The sequence below is a fragment of the Elgaria multicarinata genome, chromosome 16 (genome assembly GCF_023053635.1).
Source record: "Elgaria multicarinata webbii isolate HBS135686 ecotype San Diego chromosome 16, rElgMul1.1.pri, whole genome shotgun sequence".
Taxonomy (NCBI): Eukaryota; Metazoa; Chordata; class Lepidosauria; order Squamata; family Anguidae; genus Elgaria; species Elgaria multicarinata.
In genome coordinates this window covers 11,668,202-11,694,105 of record NC_086186.1, presented here as the reverse complement: position 1 = coordinate 11,694,105, position 25,904 = coordinate 11,668,202, and the positions used below count along the sequence as shown (strand labels likewise).

The 25,904-nt window shown below is 46.0% G+C and overlaps 2 protein-coding genes across 2 annotated transcripts in view; one reads left to right on the top strand and one right to left on the bottom strand.

Annotated features, from left to right (window-relative positions):
* Positions 1–17,881, bottom strand: part of DUOX2 (dual oxidase 2) — a 74,046-nt gene extending 56,165 nt beyond the window's left edge. The window contains exon 1 of the mRNA XM_063142363.1: positions 17,697–17,881. Coding sequence (XP_062998433.1) covers positions 17,697–17,881 — 185 coding nt within the window. The remainder of the gene's footprint in view (positions 1–17,696) is intronic.
* A 2,830-nt stretch (positions 17,882–20,711) lies between these two features.
* Positions 20,712–25,672, top strand: DUOXA2 (dual oxidase maturation factor 2). The gene is made up of 6 exons (XM_063142866.1): positions 20,712–20,858; positions 22,312–22,369; positions 22,773–22,907; positions 23,200–23,413; positions 24,682–24,896; positions 25,473–25,672. The coding sequence occupies exons 1-6, from the start codon at positions 20,712–20,714 to the stop codon at positions 25,670–25,672; spliced, it is 969 nt and encodes a 322-aa protein (XP_062998936.1).
* Positions 25,673–25,904: the final 232 nt, after the last annotated feature.

Below are 25,904 nucleotides of genomic sequence, written 5' to 3'. Positions count from 1 at the left end.
GTCTAAGGGATCATTACATGTCAACATGCAGAAAACCGCCCAGAGAACTTCAGCTATGGGGCAGTATATAATTGTAATAAATAAATAAATAAATAAATAAATGAGGACGGGAGAAGACAGTTGTTTGCATAAAATGTGCATGTGTTGATTTATATGTATACATGCAAATTTAGAAATAATAATGATAATTTAAAGAGAAATATTGTATATCTCAACATAGTGCAGAAGGCTGTGACCGGCTTACTTGCCTGCCTGCGTGTTCAGTCTGTTGTCCAGGTGCTCCCTGTGGTTGGGCAACTGTTTTTTTATGGTTGTCTATCTTTAAATGGATAGACAGGGCCGGTGCCAGACTATTTTGCGCCCTAGGCAGGTGAGCTGCTTTCACCCACCCCAGCATACCTGGGCGCGAGGCGCCATTGCGCCCGCCCAGCCGAAATGAAGCCAGGATGCTGGAGGGAGGCAGCTTTGAAATGGCGCGCCCGGCTGGAAGCTGCTCTGGGAGAGTGACTTCCAGGCGCACCGTTCCGAAGCTGCCTGCCCCAGCGTCCTGGCTTCGCTTTGGCTGGGCGCCCACCCAGCCGAAGCGAAGCCAGGATGCTGGGGTGTGGTGGGATGTGGCTTGGCTTCACTTCGGCTGAGTGGGCGCCCAGCCAAAGCAAAGCCAGGATGCTGGGGTGGGTGGGTGGGTGGGTGTGGCTTCACTTCGGCTGGGTGGGTGCCCAGCCAAAGCGAAGCCAGGATGCTGGGGCGGGCAGGTGGCTTCATACTGGCGCACCCGGAAGCAGCCCTCTCAGAGCCGCTATGGGAGAGCAGCTTCCAGGTACGGTGTTCGATGCCCCCCTTACCTTGGCGCTCTAGGCGGCCGCCTGAGTGGCCTCTATGGTAGCACCGGCCCTGTGGATAGAGGCACCTTCCGATAGAGGACTGTTTTGGGTAAAAGAGGATACATGGCCATGCTAGGATTCTAACACCTACTTAATTTATTTACTTTATGCTGCCCTTCATCAAAACTGATTCCAGGGAGGCTGACAAGATACAGACATTTTACAAAGCACAGGCATTACTAGGGCAGACGGTAATGGCTGTTTTCGCTGCACAGATGCTTCTGTCATCTTTCAATTCATCATATTGTGGAGTGATTGACATGGAGGCGCCTCAACAGAGGCTGGCTGGCTAATATACAAATATCGGCTGTCCACGAAGAGAGCAATGTTTCCCTCCAGGAATATTTTACGTCAGCCACACAGGCGTTAATTTCAGATCTGGGCATGTTAACACAGACTTTTCAGCTGTCTCTTTCCTGTGTTGATATGACCGCAGCCACAGTAGGCATGGCTGTGGCCATGATTCATATACTTAATCTTCTCGTTGGACCACACATTGCAATATCCCCCAATATCAACATTTGCACAGAGAGAATCTAAATTCTGTGATCTGATGGAAGTTAGGAAGAACTTTATTTGAAACTTTAGTTGGGTAGCCACATCAGGGCATTCACAAAGTCTTGAATATTTTGACAATAACTATTGGAAAGGAAGGAAGCAGGGCCAATAGGAGCCCAACGCCATGGGGATGGGCAGAGAGGAAGGCAGGCAAGCGTCATCCCCGGACCACTGGCAGCCTCAGCGCTCATCTACACCAAGCAGATATTCCACTATGAAAGTGGTATGAAAGCGGTATATAAAAGGCAGGAGCCACACGACTGCTTTATAGTGGTACTGAAGTGCTCTGATGACTGTTGGGACCCATGGCACATACCATATACTGCTTTCATACCACTTTCATAGTGTTATATTCTGCTTGGTGCAGATGCATCATGGACCCCAACAGTTGTCAGTGCACTTCAGTACCACTATAAAGCAGCAGTGTAGATCCTGCAGTGCAGTTCAAGTACTGCTATAAAGCAATAGTGTGGCTCTTGCCTTTTATATACCGCTTTCATACTGCTTTCATTGTGGAATATCCTGCTTGGTGTAGATGAGCCCTCTTCTTTCTGTGCCTTCAGTGAACAATGGCCATGAAATTCCAGTTTCCCCCTCTTTTGCAATCAAGATAGCTCATCCCTTGAATCTGGGATGTTGCTCGTGCAAAGCATGTACTTTGCCACTGAGCTATAGAATCATAGAATAGCAGAGTTGGATGGGGCCTCTAAGGCCATCAAGTCCAACCCCCTGCTCAATGCAGGAATCCACCCCAAAGCATCCCTGACAGATGGTTGTCCAGCTGCCTCTTGAAGGCCTCTAGTGTGGGAGAGCCCACGACCTCACCAGGCAACTGATTCCATTGTCGTACTGCTCTAACAGTCAGGAAGTTTTTCCTGATGTCCAGCTGGAATCTGGCTTCCTTTAACTTGAGCCCATTAGTCCATGTCCAGCATTCTGGGATGGCTAAGAGATCCTGGCCCTCCTCCTTTTAAGTATTTGAAGAGTGCTATCATGTCTCTCCTCAATCTTCTCTTCTCCAGGCTAAACATGCCCAGTTCTTTCAGTCTCTCTTCATAGGGCTTTGTTTCCAGACCCCTGATCATCCTGGTTGCCCTCCTCTGAACACGCTCCAGCTTGTCTGCGTCCTTCTTGAATTGTGGAGCCCAGAACTGGACGCAATACTCTAGATGAGGCCTAGAGTATTGCATCCAGTTCTGGGCTCCACAATTCAATTCATATAGTTCAATTCATATAGTTCCAGTCTGTGGTAGATTCCACACACTCAAGTGGAAACTATCACAATTCTTAGTTGTATTTTTTTTTTTAAAAAAAAAGCACTTTCCAAGAATCAGATTCATGACTTTGGGAAGAGGAAACATAGCTAAGACTGAGTGTGATGCTCTTAACCACGGCCTGAAAAATGTCGATCTTTTCCTATATCTTCTATGCATCAGAAACAATGAAAATTAAAAACCTTCTCTGCTCCTTTACAAAGGTCTCAAGCCATTATCTAACTCTGCAAGTGCAATTTCACATCTACAAATAATTATACCTGGGGACTTTTCTCCTATAATTAACTATAAATATGAATGACAGCAGATGGGACTCTTAGCCTGTGTTTTGTGCCAGGAGAAGCACTTTGTAGGAGGTGCAATTATCTGCAGTCAGGAATGTGTGCCCACAAAGAAGGGTGCCCCAGACGTAGGACTTCGAGCATGCTTCAGGGTGCGATTTGACTGGGGTGTGGGAACGTGTCTGGAGACTTCTGCATCCTTCCCTTACCAAACTGTTTTGTGTTTGTATGGAGTTTGAGATCAATCACTGAGGGTGAAGAGGAATTGGGACAGCTATATTGCAGTGGAATCTTTCCTTCCTTCCTTCCATTAAAATTAGACACAGTGGCTGAGTTTGCACATAACACTAACCCATGGTTTGGGTTGTTGAATTGTGGTTTGTCGTGATGTGTGAATGCAGCTGCGTTAACCATGAACAACCCAGAAAGAAAATCTATGGCTTATGTTTGGGTTGTGAAGTCTGTGTTGTTTAAACCATGGATTATTGTTACATACAAACCGTGGGTTGTTCATTGGTTGTTTTGTCAGGCTACAGACATGATGGCAAATATGGTAACAACAACAACAACAACTCTACATGCCAGGACTACAGTGTCCCAAAGGCATTTGGGATACAGGGAGGCAGTAGATGAAGGAAGAAGGAAACAAACAACCCAGGGATTGAGAAAACAAACTGTGGTTTGTTTGATTGTCTACCAGTCAAACCCTGAGTAGGGCAACCAACCATGGGTTAAATAAACTGTGAGTTAGCATTACGTGCAAGCCATAGGCGAGAAGAGAGATGTATTTATTTATTTATTTTGTTGCATTTTTATACTGCCCAATAGCCGAAGCTCCCTGGGCAGTAGAAACAAATAACCTAAATCTAACGGGAAGAAAGAAAGGGATGTGTGTGGAGCGTGCGTGCAGAAAAGCAGTTCATGTCATGGTAAAGAAAGACTGCAGAGAGGTAGCCTGCTGGTATTTACTAGGTTTGTTTTGTTTTCCCCCCAAATTCAAAAGGCTCCACGAGTCCTCAAAATGGAGTGGTATCATGGCTGAGCGCTCGCCTTCAGCTCGAGTGTTCGTGTAACTCTAGAAGCCCTCTTTAAAAAGCTCTCAAGATGGGTGAAAGAGTGTTGCTTGCTTTGTTATTTTACAGGCACTGGAGTGCCTCTATCGTTAAGATGGAGGACTGAGTTGGCTTTCAGTGCTAAAAACCCCCGGCCATTCTCAATGTGCTATTCTATTCTATTCTATTCTATTCTATTCTATTCTTTTTATATTGTATTTTGTATTTGTGCTTTTAACCTGTTGGCTGTTTTATCATGGTTTTAATTTTTGTGAACCGCCCAGAGAGCTTCGGCTATTGGGCGGTATAAAAATGTAATGAATAAATAAATATTCTGGTTGTACTTTTATTAGCCAGTCGTTTCTGAAAGTTGTTGCCTGAAAACTGGTATTGCCAAAAGAGAAGACAATATCTTTAAGAGGGGAAGTCAGTAAACAGCTGCATCAAATGCCTGCCTGCTCCTAGCCTAGAGTTTCCCTCTCTCTTGCCCTTTGTTTAGCCTTGCAAATGATCCCTCCCCGGCTTTGCTATGGCCACAGCGGCTCCCTCTCAGACACGCTTCATCCTCAGCTAAGCTGTTCTGCCAAAGCCCAGGAGAGCAGATCAAAACTCAGCTGCATCACCGAATCAGGAATGACACAGAGGGCTGGAGAGATACCCAGAAGAGGCAACCATCATCCGTGTAGGAAAGAATCAAGCGTTGGGCCAAAAGGCAGGAAACTATTTATGGGTGAATGAGCCCTAGCGGTTAACAGAGGCAGAGCTCCATCTGGAGATGATTCTTCAGGATAACAGCTCTCGATTAACAACCCTGGGAGTTCTGATTACACCAAAGCAGAAGAAGTCAGCCTTCTGAATAACAGGCCAGGCCAAAGGTCTTCCAATAAATTGGATTCTTTGGCCATTGACATCTTGAGCTGCTTCTCTCCAGGGCTGTTTATACTTTATTTATTTATTTATTAAATTTATATACCGCCCCATAGCCAAAGCTCTCTGGGCGGTTTACAAAAGTTAAAACACAGTGAACATTTTTTTAAAAAAGGAAAAATATATATACAAAATTTAAAACCATCAAAAATATATAAAAACAACAGTATAAAACAGTATCCATTTTAAACCACAACAGTTCTGGGGTCCATTAAAAAAACAAACAAACTTAGCATATGTTGTTAAATGCTGTTAAATGCCTGGGAGAAGAGAAAGGTCTTGACCTGGTGCCGAAAAGGTAACAATGTTGGCGCCAGGCGAGCCATAATTGGGGGGCCATCACAGAAAAGGCCCTCTCCCTTGTTGCCTTCCTCCGAGCTTCCCTCAAAGTAGGCACTCAGAGGAGGACCTTAGATGTTGAGCGCAGTGTACGGGTAGGTTCATGTCGGGAGAGGCGTTCCGTCAGGTATTGTGGTCTCAAGCCGTGTGAGGCTTTATAGGTTAAAACCAGCACCTTGAATTGGGCTCGGCGACGTATAGGCAGCCAAAGCAGCCAACCTGGGAAAGTGGCTGAAGGTGATTTCCCCCCTCTCCTACAAATATACCCATTGGATTTTGAATGGATCTTACACTCCGTAAAGAATGGGTCTTTTGTAAAGGGTGGGTCTTATTTATTTATTTACTGCATTTTTATACGGCCCAATAGCCGAAGCTCCCTGGGCGGATCTTTGCAAAAGAAATGCTTGGCATGTGCTGAGGTGATGGGTCACCGGGTTTCATAAGGTTTCCAAAATGCAGCCTGCAGGGAAGTGAGGAGCGGTAATTGCGATATATATCAACAGGTTGGCCGCATTTAAAACACCCAACCTGAAGGGACTTCCCTGGATCAGCAATGCTTACATGAATCGAGGACTCATCTTACCCTTCACTTAACTGGACTGTTGCGTGAGACCCGGGTTATTAGGAAAGGGTTATTAGCAAAGGGAAAGTTTGACAAAATGGATCAAGGAGGGGGGAGGGGGGAAAGGAGGGGAAGAAGGAGAAAAACTGGTCTCTCTCTAAGCAGGAAGAAGAAGGGAGCAAGATGAAAAACCGGGGCTTTCCCTTAAGTGCTCTGCACATAGGAACTATGGCTTATTTCCTTTCAGTTGCAGTGATGCCTGCAGGGTGGAGAAAGTAGGGATCCTGGAACTTAGTGGCCGAAATCACTCGCCTTGAGCAATCGCCACCTTGTCAGCTTCATGGTCCAAACCAGGAGGAAACGGGCAGTTATGTTTCCTTGAAGGAACAATTAACATGCATGAGATCTCATCTGGTGAGTGATCATAGAATCATAGACTCATAGAAAAGTAGAGTTGGAAGGGGCCTATAAGGCCATCGAGTCCAACCCCTGCTCGATGCAGGAATCCACCCTAAAGCATCCCTGACAGATGGCTGTCCAGTTGCCTCTTGAAGGCCTCTAGTGTGGGAGAGCCGTGCCCGGCTGTGCCCAGAAAAGGAGGAGGAGCTTAGAACAACTGACAGAAGCTGTACTCTATAATATCAACCATTATGTACAACAACCACAACACAAGCATTATGTATTGTGGGTCACATGACCCTGCTCTTCGTGGTAAGGCCAGTACCACAGGTAATATGTAGCCCCTCCAAAACCAGTTTTTTTTTTAATGAACTGGGTGGACAGGCTTTCAAATAAAGTTTGGAAAAGTTACTAGCCCACAAATCAAGTTCTGAGATATCACTAGCGCAAGTAGTGCATATATACCATTACTAGCCAATCTGCCTATGAATTCACTCCAATTTACAAACACAGATTCTCACTTGCTGCACCCAGCCAGGTGAATGGCTGTTAAAAGCCTCAATAGGGACAAATACCGGCCACGCGGAAGTCAGGTTCCTAGTTTCCGCTTTGAGATCTCTTGGGATGGTAGCATCTACAGTCTCCAGGGGATGTGTGCTTAGCTGACCATATGAACCTGTGTTACAGTGAGTGAAATGGTCAGTTCATACAGCCCACTATTGCAGGTTCTGAATGGAAGGGACTCCCTTGCATTTTAGGCAGGGATCTTCCCCACCTTTAATTAGAGATGAACCTGAGACCTTGTGCAATGCCAAGCGCGTGCTCTACTACTGAGCCCTGTGCCTCCATAATGCAAATCAGAGAGACCAGGAGTTGGTCCAAATCTGTCTGGGTGTTGCATCTTCTCATCCAAAAGCCCTTTCCCTTGATCTCGCTAGCCGCGATTATTCAGTGGTGATGGGAAGACCATCTATATATCCTTTCAAATATACTACTGAATTTCACACATTCCAGGGATATGTTGCAGGTTGGCACTGGTGACAGTAGTGTCTGCATTTAGGCTCTTTTTAATATTAAGCCAAGCCTAAATGAAGCCCAACCATAGAATCATAGAATAGTAGAGTTGGAAGGGACCTATAAGGCCATTGAGTCCAACCCCCTGCTCAATGCAGGAATCCACTTTAAAGCATCCCTGACAGATAGCTGTCCAACTGCACATTGATTGCCTCTAGTGTGGGAGAGCCCACAACTTCCCTATGTCATTGGTTCCATTGTCGTACTGCTCTAACAGTCAGGATGTTTCTTCTGGTGTCCAGCCAGAATCTGTCTTCCTGTAACTTGAGCCCATTATTCTGTGTCCTGCACTCTGGGATGATCGAGAAGAGATCCTGGCCCTCCTCTGTGTGACAACCTTTCAAGTACTTGAAGAGTGCTATCATGTCTCCCCTCAATCTTCTCTCCTCCAAGCTAAGCATGCCCACTTCTTTCAGTCTCTCCTCATAGGGCTTTGTTTCCAGACCCCTGATCCTCTTCATCTATCATTCTGGCAATGCTATTTAAAACAAACTATTTTGCAATGCAAACATAGGCAACTTTGTGCCCTCCAGGAGTTTTGGACTTCAATTTCCATAAGCTCCAACCACTATGGCCAATGATTAGTGATTCTGGGAATTGTGGTCAATTTTTTTTGGAGGGCGCCACATTGCCTATTCCTGCTATAGTAGCTAGAGGGTTGTCCTTTGAGTGGGGAGACCCGGGTTCGGATCTCCCATCAGCTATTAACTCTTTGCAGGGGGTAAGGGTAAGACAGAAATCGAATAAATAAGACTCAAAAGGCATCTCTTCCCATCACTGAAAGCATACATGGGTGGGTGCAAATCCACCAAAAAGAAGCTTTTTTGCCTCTACAGACAGAGGATCCAGCAAATACCGTATTTCTTCGATTGTAAGACACCATCGATTGTAAGACACGCACTAATTTCAGTACCACCAACAGAAAAAAAAACCTGACACACCCGCGATTCTAAGACGCACCCCGTTTTTAAAGATGTTTATATGGGGTAAAAAGTGCATCTTAGAATTGAAGAAATACGGCACCTAAAAGACGCCCATCAGCATGCAAGTGATGCCAAGAAACTCTTCAGAGCAAAACAGCTCTTTCTGAGAATGCAGAATCTAAACATTCTCCTTGGCTGAGCAGTTGTGTGTTACAAAGAAAAGGGAATATAAAGTCTGCAAGGAGGAAGATCGCGAGAAGTGGAGGGGAGGAAGGAGGCCCCTTTGGGGAAGGATGGTAGCCCAGTGCGACACAGCACCTGCTTTGCATGCAGAAGGTGCCAGGTTCGATTCCCGGCATCTGCAGGCAGGGCTGGGAATGACCCCAGTTTGAAAGGCTGGAGAGCCATTCCTAGTCAGGGTAGAATACAAAATTGAGCTACATGGACCAAAGGTCTGGCCTCATAGGCAACGGAGTTGGATGACTATATAGGTAACTATGAGGAAGAGGAACCTTCTTCTTCCTGCAGGCATTTTATCTTTAATCAACGTTAGTGACGGCTATCTAATCTTTAATAGTTTAAGGACGCAGTCCCATGCATAATCAGACAACTACAGCAACATGAAAAGTCCTACAACTCAACATTCCCTAGACAGCATAGCTGGCTCGGGAATGCTGGGAGCTGTAGGACTTTTTTTTCTTTCTAAACATGCATTAGGTTGTGCCCTTAACGTTTTAAAGATTTTGATACATCCATTGTGGTATTATCATATATGGCTTGTTATTTTATTGTGGGGTGTTTTTTGGGTGGGTGGATTATGATTGTAAACTGCCTGAAGGCATTTGTCAGTTGAGCAAATGTAATAAATAAATACATTCTGATAATGATGATGATGATGATGATAATAATAATAATTTTAATTATTATTGAAAGCATTTTTATAGCACCACCTCACCATTTCTGGTATTGTCCTGGTAAAACAATTCCATTACAAACCCTCAACCCACATTAAGACGATTCCATTAAAAACCCTCATTCTCAATCCATTAAAACCCCTCAACCCAGTTTAAACCACCCTCTCCCCAAACTCTTGTGAAAATAGAAACGCCTTACAAAGGCGTTTGAAAGAATTGAGAGTGGGAGCTTGTCTAATCTCCAGTGGCACATTGTTCCATAATCGGGGGGCAGCCACTGAAAAAGCCCTGGCCCCCGCACATTCCAATTTGTAGCGGGGGACCATCAGGGCGCCCTGCTCCTGAGAGCGACTCTGCCAGTGGTGAGACACAGGAGAAAGGCGAGTGCTCAGGTATCCATGACCCAAGCAATGCAGGGCCTTATACATGGTCAACAAGACCTTGTAGCGCACCCTAGCAGCCACCGGCAGCCAATGGAGCTCCCGAAGCGCCAAAGTGATAGAAGACCACTTCGGGATCCCCTTGACCAACCTGGCTTCTGCATTTTGTACAGCCTGTAGGCGTTGGATTTGCTTCAAGGGAAGCCCTGTACACAACAGGTTGCAATAGTCCAGCCTGGAGGTAACCAGGGCCTGGACTGCGATGGTAAGGTCAGCCTCTGACGGAAAGGGGCGAACTTGGCAGAGCATATGTAGTTGATAAAAGCAGCTCCGGACCACAGCCCCCACCTGTGATAACATAGTTAGGGACTGGTCAAGAATAACACCCAGCTAGATGAGTTCATCAGCAAGTGAGCTGGATGGGCCAAGGACCATAGGACACTCCCTATATAACCAAAAGGTTGCAGTAATCACTTATGAGAAAGTTGACTAGAAAGCACGGATTAAGTAGAACGCAGGCGAAATTGACTGGGCATCACTGAAATTGCACGCAGGGCAGAATGGCTTGAACCAGGTTATCTCCCCACTTGGCTACTCTGCCCTTATAACACCTGCATGATCCCCTCAACCCAGTGCTCCCGTGCTTACTTTTCACACACAGTTAAGTCAGTGTAGCAGTTATCCTGTTGGCTAAGGGTGCCACGAGTCAAATCCAAAGTATATGTTAGCCTCACTACAGTAGACTTCAGTCTTTCTGGATTGAATGTGTTACTTTCGTTTGCTTTCACTAGAACTGTGAGTTCCACCAACCAGAGCCAGGCGTAAAATGGTGGTTCAGGCTAGCAGTTATACAATAAGAAATAAGGAACAGCGTGCTTTTGAGCACAAGCCCAACCCAGGAATTTGTGATTAGTACCAGAATTAAGCTCACAAGTCATTTTACACAAAAATCCCCCTCCTCTCGATTCTTTTTTAGCAACCTAATTTAAGCCAGGTCTGTATGTGTGTGTGTGCAGAAACTACATTTTGTTTTGCTGGTTAGGAGCAGAAACCCTTGCAGATCTACTGCAAATTATCTAGACATATACTAGTAGAGCCCGATCTACTTTCTGCTCACCCCTGAATTACAGCATATGAAGCTTGTTGCAACTCTTTCTCTAGTCTCTTAAGAAGGGAGGCAAGTAGCAATGCATTTATTTATTTATTTATTACATTTTTATACCGCCCAATAGCCGAAGCTCTCTGGGCGGTTCACAAAAATTAAAACCATTATTAAACAACCAATTTTATTTGATAATAAAAATTAAATTAAATTTTAAAAAATCAAAAGAAAAGAAAAGAACACAAATTTTGGAGCAATCCCTGCTTGTAGCCAATCTGTAATCTTACTTGTTTTATCTCTTCCAGCATTAAGCTGTTCTTTTGAGTAGAAGAGCTTTTTGAGTATGTAGAAACATTCCTCTATACATCCTGTGATACCTGGTAATATTTGAAACTTTCATACAGTTCCTTACAGAGAAGTATTTATTATTATTTATTTAGAATATTTATATAACGCTCCCCATTAAAAAATTTCGGAGCGGTATACAAGGTAAAATGAAAATAAAAACAGAATAAAACAGTTAAAACAAAATTTAAAAAGAAGCAAAAAACAGAAATCCAAGGCTGCATGTTAAAGAAAGGCTTCTTGGAATAAAGATGTTTTCAGGAGGCGCCGAAAGGAGTACAAGGTCGGAGCCTGCCTGACCTCCAAAGGCAGGGAATTCCACAGGAGGGAATTATTTATTTAATTAAATTTATTTATTAAAATTATTTAATTTATATCCCACTTTTTTTCCTGCAAGGAACCCAAGGCAGTGTACATAATCATCCTCCTCTCCCATTTTAGCCTCAGAACAACAACCCAGTGAGGTAGGTTGGGCTAAGAGTCTGTGACTGGCCCAAAGTCACCCAGTGGGTTTCCATGGCCAAGTGGAGACTAGAACCCAGATGTCCCAACTCCCAGTCCAACACCTTAGCCACTACACCACACTGCATTACAGGAATACAGGTGCCTCTCCTGCCCCCGTCCCTGGCTATGCCACGTGGGTCTCCCTGCCATAAAGTTGAACACCCATGAATGACACAAACAGCCCCTGAAGTTGCATTACAGATATTAACGGAAAGCCCATCCTTAATTTCTCTCTACCACCAAATGGTCAACCTCCATGAGATTTGACCCTGGTACACTTTCCAGTATCTCTGAAGTTCTGCGGGATTGCTATACGAGACCGAGGAATGTCCTATTGCATTCTGCATAGGACAAAGAGGCCAGTCTCTGTGCAAAAGAATTAATAGTCACAAATCTGACATTTGGAATGGCAGCGTTCTGCAGAGGAACATTTCAACATCTCAGGAGACTCTGTCAATGACTTCTTGAACAAAAGAATGTCAAAGACAGACATCAGCGCAAAATTCCTGTTGTACAATTCATCAAGAGCTTCAACCTTATTTCCACTGGTTTGAATAAGGACAAAGTTTGGTGTGTGTGTGTGTATTTTAAAATCACACTACATGTTAATCGACTCGCCATGGCAATGATACCTGTGTGATCACCGAACAACATTGTTAATGGCAACTGTTGAGGTGCTATCGCTGTCGGTAATTTTTGCATTTCAGTTCCCTCCTGTCAACGCATTTTACGCTTCTCTCTCCTGTCCGCATACCCAGGGCTGGCGCTACCATTAGGCCAACTAGGCAGCCGCCTAGGGTGCAGACTTCAGAGGGGTGTAGTACTTAAAAGTGTGTGAAGTAAAAGGTTTTAATGTTGTGTTGTCAGTGGCAGAGGTACGCATTATACTGAGTGCCCTTTAGTTCAAAATGGTTTGTGTGCCAAAATATTTTCTTTTGTATTTGTGAAAGATAAACTAAGATTGATTATTACTTATTCTTGCAATTTAAAATATAAATTTAGCAGTTTCAAGTTTTGTGCTTTTTATTTTTTCTACAAAACGTCTGTTCTTAAAAATCGAAGTTGGCATTTTTGGGGTGTGTGTGCAAGTAGCTCGCCTTGCCTAGGGCACAAAATAGTCTGGCACCGGCCCTGCGCATACCAGCATGTGTATATAAATCTGCCAATTTGAAGTTAATACTTCATGCATTTGATGAAATGGACAGCGTCTGTGAAACTTATGCAGAGTAAGTCTGTTAGTCTTTAAGGTGTCGCTAGACTCTTTGTTGTTTTTGCTGCGACAGATGAACACAGCTACCCCTGTGGAAATTACACCAATAGAGGTGGAGATCCCATTCCTGTAGGTGTCTGTCAGTTAATTGACAAACTTCTACGAAGCACTTTTAATTGTGATCCACATGCTTGCCTTCTCCAGAGAATTATACGGTACCTCTGTGCTTTCTTCTACAATGAACTTACTTTCCGCACAGTTCCAGTGATTACTTTAGTATTAACTACTTCGCTTTTTCTGCCTCCTTTGGTCACCTGTAACGTTTGCACCCTGCCAACAAGGATGTTTTGGCACAGGGCACAGTCTTTGGCTTCCTTTAATTGTTAACATAGATATGGCACTTACATTGGCTATCAGGTCACCCTTGCACCTATCCTTCTTGTATTGATTTAATTTTTTTTTTAGAAAAGAAAAGAAAAATATTATGTTTATGTTAAATACAAGTGGTGGACCTGCAACAAAATGTTGCAGCATGAAGTGCTTCCATTCAGGGTGCCAGCCAGCCAGAATGGAGTATACAAGATACCTCATTCCATTTACCAGTTAGAACTTAATATATTCCAGGCCTGCACGGGCACCCCTCTTATGAGTCTTCTATTACTTGAAGATATTATGAGGATGAGACGTCAGAAGCTACAGTCCAGGCAAGCAGCCAGCAGACGCCATGCCATACTTCACGTCATACAACTCTTCCCTGAAACGAGCCCACTTTCGCCATTGGCAACACACTCTGAACTCACTTTAGAAAAGAATCTGAAAGGGTGTAGATAGAAAAAACACAGGTAACTTTATTTGTGTTGGATAAATATATCTTGGAATAACTACCGTGCGTGAGTCATTCAGGGGTGTGGGCGCATTTGCCAATGTCGAAAGAAAAAAATCACAGAGATTCAGAACATTCTTTCTAAGCTGACATATCTGACTGTGAATTCAGTTTAATGGGTTTGAGAGCAACACAAATCCATCATACTTCTGTTGTCGCAGTTGGTTGTGAATCCTGCACTTGAAGTGCTGAAGAGTTCTTTACAATCCAGATTTCCCACTGACTCCCTCTTGGTAGGGAGTGACTGATAACGCTGGGTTCCTGGCAATTAATGCACCTATTTGCCACACAGAGCTGTCACTGTCATGCTTAGAACATCCTAGGCTGCAATCCTAAAGACACATCATTCCCATTAAACTCATTGGGACATACTTCTAGACTAGAGTTAGAAACTTAGGAGGGTCAGACCACTGATCTATCCAGCACAATTTGGTTTACACTAGTGATAGACCTGTATTTATCAACTAGTAGATCTCTGGATGATTTGAAGTAGCTCACCAAGGCTTTCCTGTGCAGATTTAAAATTCTGGGCATTGGATAGACTTAATACACATGACGACAAGCAACTATTAAGAAGGGAAATGAAATGGATTCTTAAATTAAAATCTCTGAATCCGAGTGGCCTGAATGAAGACCTTGAATTTCTGCCACCCCTGTGACTCAGCAATTATTTGCAGACAGTCTCCTACAGCAGTGGCGGTAGTGTCTTACAATGAGACCTTGGACTAATTGCAACCACATGGAAACACCTTCCTATATACATATATATATATATATATATATATATATATATATGAAGCAAAAAATGAACAAGAATATAAGGATGGATTTGAATGTTGCCTTTCTCAGTCTCCATAGATCATCACAGGAGACAATTATCTTGCTAGAGGAAATTCTTCAGATACTATCTTCTAACATGTCAGGATTTGTATTTTATGTTTTTGTGTAAACCAGTTTGATATGCATTTAATAATACCTATGTATACTGCCCCTAGTGGCAATGGGCAATATTAAAAGTTTCAAAACTTTCAGATGGGGCAATGTGCCTAATTAATTTAAACAACAAAATCATTTTAAGGGGATGTGTTATCCTTACTGTATTTTAATGTATTGTTATTTACATTACAGCCCCCTGAGGTAGGCCTTTGAATAAAATACAGGCCAAAATGTATTGGGCTTTTTGAAATAAAATATCTGCATCCTGAGAACTCGTTTTTCCTTTTTTCCAATCTTTCCAGGATGCACAAGGTGAAAATGTTCATTTCTCCTAGCATTGCTTTGTGGAAGAAAACGACACCTCTCCTGTTACTTTTTCTGCGGAAAAACCCAAACTTCACAAAAAATTGGCATGTGCAGAAAAGAGAACTAAAATGATCAAAGGGCTGGAGCAACTCCCCTAAAACAGCTGGGATTGTTTAGCTTGGAAAGAAAGGAGGCTAAGGGGAGACCTGATAGAGGTGTACAAAATTATGCATGGTGTGGAGAATGTGGAGAGGGAGACATTTTTCTCGCTCTCTCATAATACTAGAATTTGGGGTCATCCCATGCAGATTCAGGACTGGTAAAGAGAAGGACCTCTTCACACAGCGCATAGTTAAACTATGGAGTTTGCTATCACCAACATTGGTGCCAACACTGATTTCATTTCCACGCCAAGTAAAAACATGGCTTTTTAACAAAGCCTTTGATGGTTAAACTCACTGGCACATTGTTTTAACTCTTTTAACTACTTTTAAATAATATATTGTTTAACAATAAATATATTGTTTAATTTGTTTTTAACTGTGCATATTTATTGTTTTATACTGTATGCTTTTATCTCTATGCCACTCTGAGATCTTAATGTTATAGGGTGGGATATAAATGTTTTAAATAAATAATAATAAATCGCAAGATGTAGTGACGGCTTCCAATTCGGATGGCTTTAAAAGGGGTTTGGGGAAATTCCTGGAGGAGAAGGCGATCAGTGGCTACTAGTGCTGATGGCTCTATGCTACCTCCTGTATCAGAGGCAGTATGCCTGTGTACACCAGCTGCTGGGGAACATGGGCAGGAGGGTGCTGTTGCTCTGCTTGTGGGTTTCTTGTCAACAGCTGGTTGGCCACTGTGTGAACAGAATGCTGGACTAGATGGACCCTTGGTCTGATCCAGCAGGGCTCTTCTGATGTTCTAAACATTTTTAGGGCCAGGCTGCTAGATGTCAGACAGAAAACGAGGATGTGCCCAATTCTTCTTTGAGCTGCATCATCCTTTGGGCAGAAATCCCCTACAGCAAGCATGTAAAGTATAATAGACTGTGTTCCGAAGCAGCCAGTGATCAACGTAGGAATCTCCTTATATGGTCAGACCTTAGTTCCATCCAGTTCAGTATTGTCTACAGTCTTCCCTGACTTGGTGCCCTTCAGATGTTTTGGACTACAACCCCCATCAGCCCCAGCAGCATGGTAACTGATGATGGGATCTATAGTCCATTGCATGGTTTCAGATTGGGGTGGACTCCTCGAATCACCAATCAAGAGGCATTTTGGAGCTATTCTATCTCTCCCTTAATGGATTTTCTGCAGTAAGAAAAAAGATGGAAAAAGCGTTGGGAAAACACAGGAGAGTTACAAAAAGGAATACGGCAACGTCGCCTAGACCCCTGTAAAATGCCATCAATAAGGCAGCAAAAGTCTGGTCTGTAAGCCTGCTAAGTCCGAATGAAATATGATTTGGACCAAAGGACGCAGTCTGGCATATTACTCCTCCGTTGCATAATTGACTGCAGTGATGGCGATTCAAAGGGCTGGAGAATTATTTCTGCAAAAAAGTTTTCCCTCCAAGGGTGAAATATATATTTGTAAAGTTCCACTTTGGTTGTTATTTCTGTAAGAATGATGGCTAGAAAGGAAAAGACAACAGAGCAGGATGTTGCCTGAATGCTAGACAGAGCTCAGAAACTTTATTTGAGTGTGTTTTGAGGAGAGATCAAAACACGCTCAAATAAAGTGGTCCTTCTCCGTGAGCCCCTGCCAAAGGAAGTGAAGCAGGTGGCTACCAGGAGGAGGGCCTTTTCTGCTGTGGCACCCTGGCTGTGGAATGAGCTCCCTAAGGAGGTTCGCTTGGCACCTCCATTACATTCTTTTAGACTCCAGGTGAAGACCTGTTTATTCTCCCAATATTTTAACAGTCTATAAATTAATTTTAACTTTGCTGTTTTTAATTTGTATTTTAAATCTGTATTTTTGCATTGCTGCTGTTTTTATCTTGGTTGCGCTTTTATATTGTATTTTATATTATGATTTTATACTATTATTTTGTTTTGAATTGTCTTAAATTTGTAAACCGCCCAGAGAGCTTCGGCTGTTGGGCGGTACAGAAATGCAATCAATCAATCAATCAATAGCAAAGCCCCTCACATGAGCCTCAGAACCCACCCCCGGAATAAATCCAGGCAATGTGGAAACCATCAGTTGTTCTGACAAGACTAGGGGCAGCCCGTCCATAGAGGCGAACGAGGTGGTCGTCTAGGGCACCCAGTTAAGTGGGGCATCAAATTGGAGGGGGAATAATAATAATAATAATAATAATAATAATAATAATAATGATAATATGAACGTTTGGTGTCTCTATTTTATGTGATCTCAGAAACATAGGTTGGACAGATGGGTAGAAAACCCGAATAATTATGACTGTTTAAATAATGATGATTTAAAATCATTCAATGGCGAATAGGTTCACAATGTTTCCTAGTTTACCAAAAAAACTCAGCCTAGATCTGCCCTCAGGGCTTGTGGGGCGCCAATGGCAGGGTTCGCCTAGTGCACCAGTTGCTGGCAGCTAGTGTAGGGCTGTCTCTGGCCAAGAAAGATTCCTCTCTGGCGAAAGCCTCCTCCTCCTCCTCTTCCTCCTCCTCCGCCTGCCTAGTTCTCGGGACTTTTGCCTTCATTGCTGCAGGCAAAAAGGCGCTGCGGTCATCCTGCCTTCTCTTGACAGCAGAGAAGGAAACAGATCTCCACCCCTGCTTTCCTTTCACAGGCAGCCGGCGGATCTGCGGCCCTCCCCGTCGAGCAAGCAACTCGCTCCCTCACCTGTCGCCTCCTTACCTGGCCGGCGCCTTTCTGCTGCTGCCACCGTCGCCGCTCGCTTGCTGCGTCCGAGCGCGCTGCCTGCGCTGCTGCTGCTGCTGCTGCTGCTGCTGCCGCCTCCGCGTCTGTCTGAAATGCCGCGCGCCCCGTCGCGGCGGACCCAGGAGGAAGCGGGGGCGGAGCCAAGGAGCCCTCATTTGCATAGCACCTGCATGCGACCCCTCCGGCCGCTATATAAGAGCGGCGCCCTGCGCTCGAGGCCAGCATTGCTCTGGGAGCAGGTTAGACGACGGCGCTCCGGAAGCCCCTGCGGGTAAGTCTCCCGGGCGGCTGCTCCGCGGCCGGGCGGAGGGGGGCGCACTCCGGGACGCGCCTGCGCCGCCTTTTCCGACGGGGTGGGGAGAAAGAGGGGGCTCCGTCGGGGAGGGGGGGCAAGGACCTTGCGAGCCCCCTCGAGGTGCGCTAAATAGGGGCCATGTCGTGTTACAAAAGGCCGGGCAAAGGGCATTATTATTATTATTATTATTATTATTATTATTATTATTATTATTATTATTATTATATCCCGCCTTTCTCCCAGTACTGGGACTCAAGGCGGTTTACAAGATTAAGACATGTACAATTCAAACATATAAATATAAATTGCAAAAGTTAAAATAGAATTAAACCTACAGTAAAATTAAAAACATGTTTAAAAATTTTAAACAACTGTAACAGATTAAAAAGGGGAGGGGGGATCCAGTACATTAACACAGGTCCAATATAGTTCCAAAAGCCTGCTGAAACAAAAAAGTTTTTGCCTGCCTCCGAATCTGTAGCGCAGAGGGAGCCAGCCTAGCTTAGCCTCCCTGGGAAGGGAGTTCTAGAGCCTTGGAGCAGCGTAGTCCCGTCCAGCCGGGGCAGAGGAGCGTTCTCTGAGCATATGGAGAGTGCCTCGTTCCCTTTGGCCATTAAAGAGAGATGTAGGGGCAAGTGACGCTGTACATCGGGGAAGACTCTTTCCCTGCGGCTTTGGGATGGAAGGAAGGGAGGAAGGAGGGGGCGATCTGTTTGGAGCCCCCCTCCCGGACGCCTGGGTTTACTCCTGCTGGGCTTCAGGGGAGACTCCACGAGGGTATCTGCCCCACATCACAGGAGGGTGAAGGAGAGTTTGGGCGGCAGCTCTCATGAAGCGCAACCCCCCCCCCCCAGTTGGAGCTCCCCTGGGCACAGCGTTGGGGCAGAGTCTGACCCAGAACCTAGCTTACTCTACACGGTTTGTACATGTAACTCGCTCTAATATTACTTCTGGAACATAACGCGAAAATGGGACGGTGCCTAACAGATCTGGCTTTGGGGGAGCACAGGAGGCCACTTGCCGCTGATACTATACCAGTGGGATATGCAGCTGGACAGGAAAGTCGGAGAAGCACCAGTTGCTGGGGAACATGGGTGGGAGGGTGCTGTTGCACCATGTCCTGCTTGTTCATCCCTGGCCGATGGCTGGTTGGCCACTGTGTGAACAGAGTGCTGGACTAGATGGACCCTTGGTCTGATCCAGCATGGCGCTTATGTTCTTATGTTCGAAGCCCTCAAGGGCAGGCCCTCGCCCGCCTAAGTGTCCTGGGGGTGGAGTGCTGGCCACAAGTAGGGAGGCAGTTAATCTTGTTTCCAGGCCGTTTAAAGACAAATTTGTATTATTATTGTTTATTATTATTATTATTATTTTGTTTTAACGTTTTTTGCTTGGAAAACACACACACATAAGGAGGGGCAAAGACTTTTTTTTTGAGGGGGAGGCCAGGATGACCCTAGCCCAGCCCTGAAAAAAGCCACCCAAAGGGGACTAGGAATATATCTGTGCTGTTTTAGGTGAAATTGCATTAATGGAGGGGGAGCGGGGCTCCACATACAATCCAAGTGCCCCCCTCCTCCGGCAAATTTGAATTAGAGCAGTACTGGCTGAAAAGGCAGCAGTCTGAAGAAGAAGAAAAAGAGGGGCACATTTCCTGTTTCTCTCCCCCCCCCCCAATCCCCCCCTCGGATACCAGAAAGCGGTGGGTGGTTTGATCAATTTCCAACCCTTATCTGTGTTTATATATGCTGCCACTGCTGCGCACAGTATCCAACCCGGTTTCCCCACTCTGTACCATTTTTCTGCCTGGTCTAACACTTCTTTAAAAACACCCAACCCTGCCTGCGGAGGCTCCGATTTCTATGGGGCTGTGAACCCACTCTTGGTTTCAAAGCTCCATCCGACGATGGAGCACCCTCCTTACAGGGCACTCACCGAGTTTGCTCAGGTCCCTCACATGACCTCATCTGCCTCCTGTGCGCCTTCCACCCCTTCTGGCCTTCCTTGCGCAACAACAACAAAAAACCTCATTAAGTCCAATGTGTTTTTAAACTCGGAATTGCTGCTCTCTCCTGCTGTGTGCAGGAGAAGCAGCATCATTGGAACATTCAGAACCAATCAGAACTCAAAAGGAACTATCCCAGCTGGTTCTATCCGAGCTCTAAAAGTGAGGTCCAAATGGGGTTCAGCACCCTGGATAGCTCTTTTAGAGTTCTGGCTGAAACCCAGAGCGGATCAACAACCCCACTGAAATCGGAGCCACCAGCCTTCACTGTGTGTTGATGGGCATGTTCGAGGTTGTCTGATACACATTATTCCCAGGGCTCTAACTCTACCTGAATGATTGACCTGAACCCCCCTGCTTTGGGTCCCTGGAATGCAACCTCCCATGCCCGCCCCAACCTTCCCCAACCTGGCACCTCCAGAGATGTGTGTTGGACTTCAACTCCCATCATCCACTCAGCTGGGGGAAAGCTACAGGAGGGAGAGAAAAGTGACCCACCTCCTCACCTTCCCTTTTAGAGCCCACTGACTGCCTCGCACCATCCAGCGGGGTTTTTGCATACCTTTCAAAGATGGGAAAGGCAAACCATGCTGGGAGTATTTCTCTCTCTCTCAACATGTATAAGATTGTGCCTTAAGAATCTCTGGCTCATCATCCACCCCTGTCTCCTTCCATAGATCCTGCCTGCCTCAAAATGACCCTCTTCGATGGCATCTACCCCTTCTATCCCCAGTCCAGGAAGCCTTTCGTGTTTGATGTTGACCTCATCATTGTCATCATTGTCTTCCTGGTCATCGCCGCCAGCTTCCTCCTGATCCTGCCTGGAATTCGTGGCAGAGCTGTGAGTACCACTGCTGCCCGTGGCTCCTTTTGTGCATATTTATTTTATTGCATTTGCTTATTTCATTTCTATACCACCCAATAACTGAAGCTCTCTGGGAAGTTGACAAAAAATACACATCACAATGCAAGATAATGTCTCCTAGGATATTCTGTATATAGGCAGGGTATAAATTGAATTATTGATCATAATTGATAATAATATATCATATAATATCTCTAACATGCCAAATTTAAAACAATTGAAACAGCTAAAAATTTTACAATAAAGTACTGGAGCTGATAGAAACAAGTGATATAAATGCCCCATCCTATACCATCAAATGCCTAGGAGTAGACGGCAGTCTTAATGTAGTGTCAAAACTGTAGCAGTCTTGTCGCCAAGCACACCTCAGTGGGGAAAACATTCCTTGATCGGGGGCCACCACTGAGAAGGCCGTCTCCCTTGTTGCCACCTTCCTAGCCTCCCTTGGAGGAAGGCCTCTGATGCTGGTCATTGTGTCCAGGTAGGTTTAGGTTGGGAGAGGCGCCCCATCAAGTAGTATGACCGATCCGTATAATGAAGCCTCAAGGTTTGTGTGTGTTTAAATGAAAACCAACCTTGCAGGACTGTAGTTCTGAGTAAATGAGAGACAGAAATGGGGAGGGTGCTTAACCCTTTCTCCTCCAGAAATTTGTTTTTGGCCCAAGCTCACCCCGTCTACTCCCCACTGCAGGATTCCAGATATGTGTACTCTTATCTGGAACCCTGTGGAGTGGGGGGAAGCACTTACGGCCAACATCTATCCCCATAATACCCAGCTAACATAGTTAATGGCCAACCAACTTGATGTCCCTGCCAGAGCCGAGCAAAGCCAGTAATAGGCCCGGGCCAGATGGGAAATGTAGGCCTCATTTCAAACTGCTCATTAAGTATTTTTAATCAGGTCTAAATACATATGAACTAGAATGATTTATTTAAAAAAAAGGTAATGGCAAGCGCTTTTATTCAAGATGTATTCAGAAATGCTTTACGTGCTTTTCTTTGGGCAAATTCATCATCATCAACAACAGAAAAATCAAGCCACTTTGCCTTGTCAATGTTAGTACTGCTCACTCACAAGAGAGCTGATTTGTAACAAATCTTTACCAAAGGGCCCCCCTTTGCCTCTACCAGGGGGACTCGGAAGTAGGCCAACTCAAAATTGTAGGCCCATGCCAACTGGCCCCACTGCCCCCCACCCCGCCCAGCCCTGGTCCCTGCCTCCAGATGTGACCATGGCGAATGGCCATGCTGGTTGGAGATAATTCGAGGGATAGTCCAATACATCCAGACAGCGCCAGGTTGAGGAAGGCTGCTGTTAAAAGTAGGGATATACAGTATCATTGGGAGATGCCATCAGCAGCAGAAATCCATCTAAGAGAAACGCCAAGTTCTCTTCCAGTTGTGACGTTCTGATCTCTTTTGTTGACAGCGGTTATACTGGCTGTTCCGGGTCATTGCAAGTCTTTTTATTGGAGGAGTAATTGTTGGTACGTATCCTTCCCCATCTCTGACCTGAGCTATCCCCAGCCTTTCCCCCCCCCCCATGGAGATGTAGCAAGACGGGCAAAATTCCCATCATCCCTGGTTTAGGCTGATGCCCAAATGCCATTGGAAGTCTCCCTCCTGCCTTTGTCAATGAAGACCCACCAACCAGTGGTGATGGGCAGAAATGCCCGTCTAGCAAAAATGCAGAGCTGGAGGAGCATGGAGGTGAAGATCAGCTCTGCTGCTTCTCCCGCTATGCATAGGATGCCTGTCAGCCCCTGAGTTTGGCATCCGGATGGGATTGCACCCTAAAGGGTTAAATGATCCTGATAATCCTGCGGAATTGCTATCACAATGGAGACTGGCTCATGCCCGATACTCATGGAACCTTTTTATCTCTTGCAGCTGTCCACTTCACCTCCGACTGGGAGAGCGGGCAGGTGAGGGCCAACACCTCCTACAAGTCATTCAGCCCTGCTGTGGTGCATGCAGATATCGGACTGCACATTGGTTTGACCGGAGTCAACGTCACCCTGGTTGGTGAGTCTTCATTGCTCTCCCCTCTCCTGTAGCACATCCACGAGGAAGACTTTGGAAGCTTTCATGCCAGCTATCGCTTAACCATGGTTTGTCATTTCTTCCTATCTGGCAAACTGTGATTAATGGTAACTAGGGTTTGCTTGAACTAAACCAGCTTGAAACCATGATAGTGTCAAGAAACCATGATAGTGTCATGGCCCAGGGGTGGATAAAGGGTCTTTCTTTGAGCCTTGCTTGGGTACCTCTTTATCCCTTCCCCTTTTCTAAACCCTACTCCACCTTGCATTCACAGGGAGCCCCGTGGATCAGCTCAACGAAACTATCAACTACAACGAGCAATTTTCTTGGTGGTTTGGATCCGACTATGACTACGAGTTCAAGGAAGGCTTGCAGCGGGGACTGCCCAACCCGATCCTCTACGTGGCAGAGAAGTTCAGCGAACGCAGCCCCTGTGGCTTGAATGCCCTCTACAGGATGGCCGGCCACTATGCGTCTGCTACCCTATGGTGAGTGGGCCTCGTGCTCTTAAAGATGCGACCCTCGGATGGAGAATGGAAAGACAAGGCCCCTTGGGAGAACATTTGGGGCCCGTGGAAGACTCGATACGCATGCATCTCTTTGCATCATAGGATTTTAGAATTAGAAGGGACCTTGGAGGTCATTTAATCCAACCCCCTACTCAATACAACGCAGGGATCCCGCAGTGACAAGACCCCTGTTCAGCCTCTGCTTAAAGGCCTCCATCGAAGGAGGCCCACCATCTCCCGAGGGAGTCTGTCCCACTGGTGAACAGTTCTTGCTGTTAGAAACTTTCTCCCATGTTCTTCCCTCAACTCTTGCTCAACAGGGAAAGTCTCCAGGGAAGGATTTTTGTTTGTAGGGAGGAAAACAGCTCTGTGCAGACCAGCTTCTGCAACAGCAGGAAAAGCAGAAGCTGCAGGACTGAGGTCCCCCTTTCCCTGCCAAGTAGCTTAGCAGTGCAGGGGGATATTTCCTCTTCGTAGGATTATGACGGAAGGCCACGGGGCTGGAGTCATTCCTAGGTGCTCAACGTACTTTGGGGGCAGAGTTCAGCACCTGGGATAACTTCTTTAGAGTTTTGGCTGGTTCTGACTGAAACCCGGAATGGATCCACAGCCCCGCTGAAGTCAAAGATACCAGCCTCCACTGGGTCCATCAGCATTTTTGTTTACACAGCGGCCAACCAGCTGTTCAAGGGGAACAGCGTGGCTCTAAAAATGCTTAGAACATCAGAAGAGCCCGGCTGGATCAGACCAAAGGTCCATCTAGTCCAGCTTTCTGTTCACACAGTGGCCAACTAGCTGTTGACAGGAAATCCACAAGCAGGGCGTGAGTGCAACAGCACCCTCCTGCCCATGTTCCCCAGCAACTGGTGTACACAGGCATACTGCCTCTGATACAGGAGGTAGCATAGAGCCATCATCCCTAATAGCCACTGATCGTCTTTTCCTCCAGGAATTTGCCCAACCCCTTTCAAAGCCATCCAAACTGGAAGCCGTCACTACATCTTGTGACAGCAAATTCCATAGTTTAACTATGCGCTGTGTGAAGAGGTCCTTCCTTTTACCTGTCCTGACTCTCCTGCCAATCAGCTTCATGAGTCTTGGATAGTAGGAAGATTTCCTTCCCAGCCACAGCTCCTTGACCCTTTCAGCTAGAGACGTCAGGGGCCAACTGGGGACTTCCTGCATGGCATGGCATGGCCCCGCCCCCTGAGCAAAGTTAAATGTTGGGCGCTTCCTTTTCCCCGCAGGGTCGCCTTCTGCGCATGGCTCGTCTCCAACATGCTCTACTCCATGCCGGTGCCAGTCTATGGTGGCTACATGAGCCTCGTCACAGGGGCGTTCATGATTTTTGCACTGCTGTCCTACTCCACCGGGAGGAGCATTCCGATGTGCGTCATCCAGTTTGGCCACGCCACCCTGAAGCCGGCCTATGGGGCGTCTTTCTGGCTCACCCTCGCCACAGGTTCGAATCTGAATGCGTTTTCCCTGGGTTCTTGGGGAGTGATGGGTGGGTGGGTGGGGGAGGGAGGGAGCCTCTCTGCAGAACTCCTGTTCGATTCCTATGAGACAGGGGTGCAGAACTTCAGGCCCAAACTTGGGTCCCGATCTGTCCTTCCAAGGATTACCAGATAGCCATACTGCTTTCCCTTTTCTAGGGTGACCCTATGGAAAGGAGGACAGGGCTCCTGTATCTTTAACAATTGCATAGAAAAAGGAATTTCAGCAGGTGTCATTTGTATGCATGCAGCCCCAAGTGAAATTCCCTCTTCATCACAACTGTTAAAGCTGCAGGAGCCCTGTCCTCTTTTGTATCCGGTCACCCTACGAAAGAGGGCATGGCTGCTGCCGCTTTAACTGTTGTGATGAAGGGGGAATTTCACCAGGGGATGCAGACATGCAAACGACACCTGATGAAATTCCTTTTTCTATGCAATTGTTAAAGATACAGGAGCCCTGCCCTCCTTTCCATAGGGTCACCCTAAGTTTTCGCTCTGATTTCCCAAATGCCATTTCTCAAACGTCGGTCTCTCTGTTCCAGGGCTGCTCTGCTTCCTGATCGGAATGGTGGTGATAGTGCTGCACTACACCCGCCCTGGCCTCCTGAAAGCCTTCTTTGACCTGTGCGAAGACGAAGAAGACGAAGTCATGCTGGGAGAAGTGTACATCAACCCCTACTTCGCTGATCTCCAGACTGTGACTTCCCAACCCAGCTTCAGGCTGTCCATCAAGAACAGCTAGAGCAAAACTTGGCTTGGGACTTGATGGCCCTGCCTTTTTTTGACGGGGCTACGGACTGCCATCTGGCCTGGCCAGGTGAAAGCCACCACACCGTCCTCTGCACTGACCCTGAAAAGGGAATCCAGAACATGAGCTTGTCTTGCCAGCGTAGCTTTCGGCAGCTGGGGGGCTGAGTCTCAAGAACAATCATAGAGCACTTCTCCTGAGAGGGAAGCCATGCCACCGGCAGTAG

Bases quoted from the DNA above. Each gene is read 5' to 3' on its own strand.
- DUOXA2 (XM_063142866.1), top strand. From the start codon at position 20,712: ATGACCCTCTTCGATGGCATCTACCCCTTCTATCCCCAGTCCAGGAAG. The intron at 22,370-22,772 runs GTACGTATCCTT...TATCTCTTGCAG, and splicing joins TATTGGAGGAGTAATTGTTG to CTGTCCACTTCACCTCCGAC. The intron at 24,897-25,472 runs GTTCGAATCTGA...TCTCTGTTCCAG, and splicing joins CTGGCTCACCCTCGCCACAG to GGCTGCTCTGCTTCCTGATC.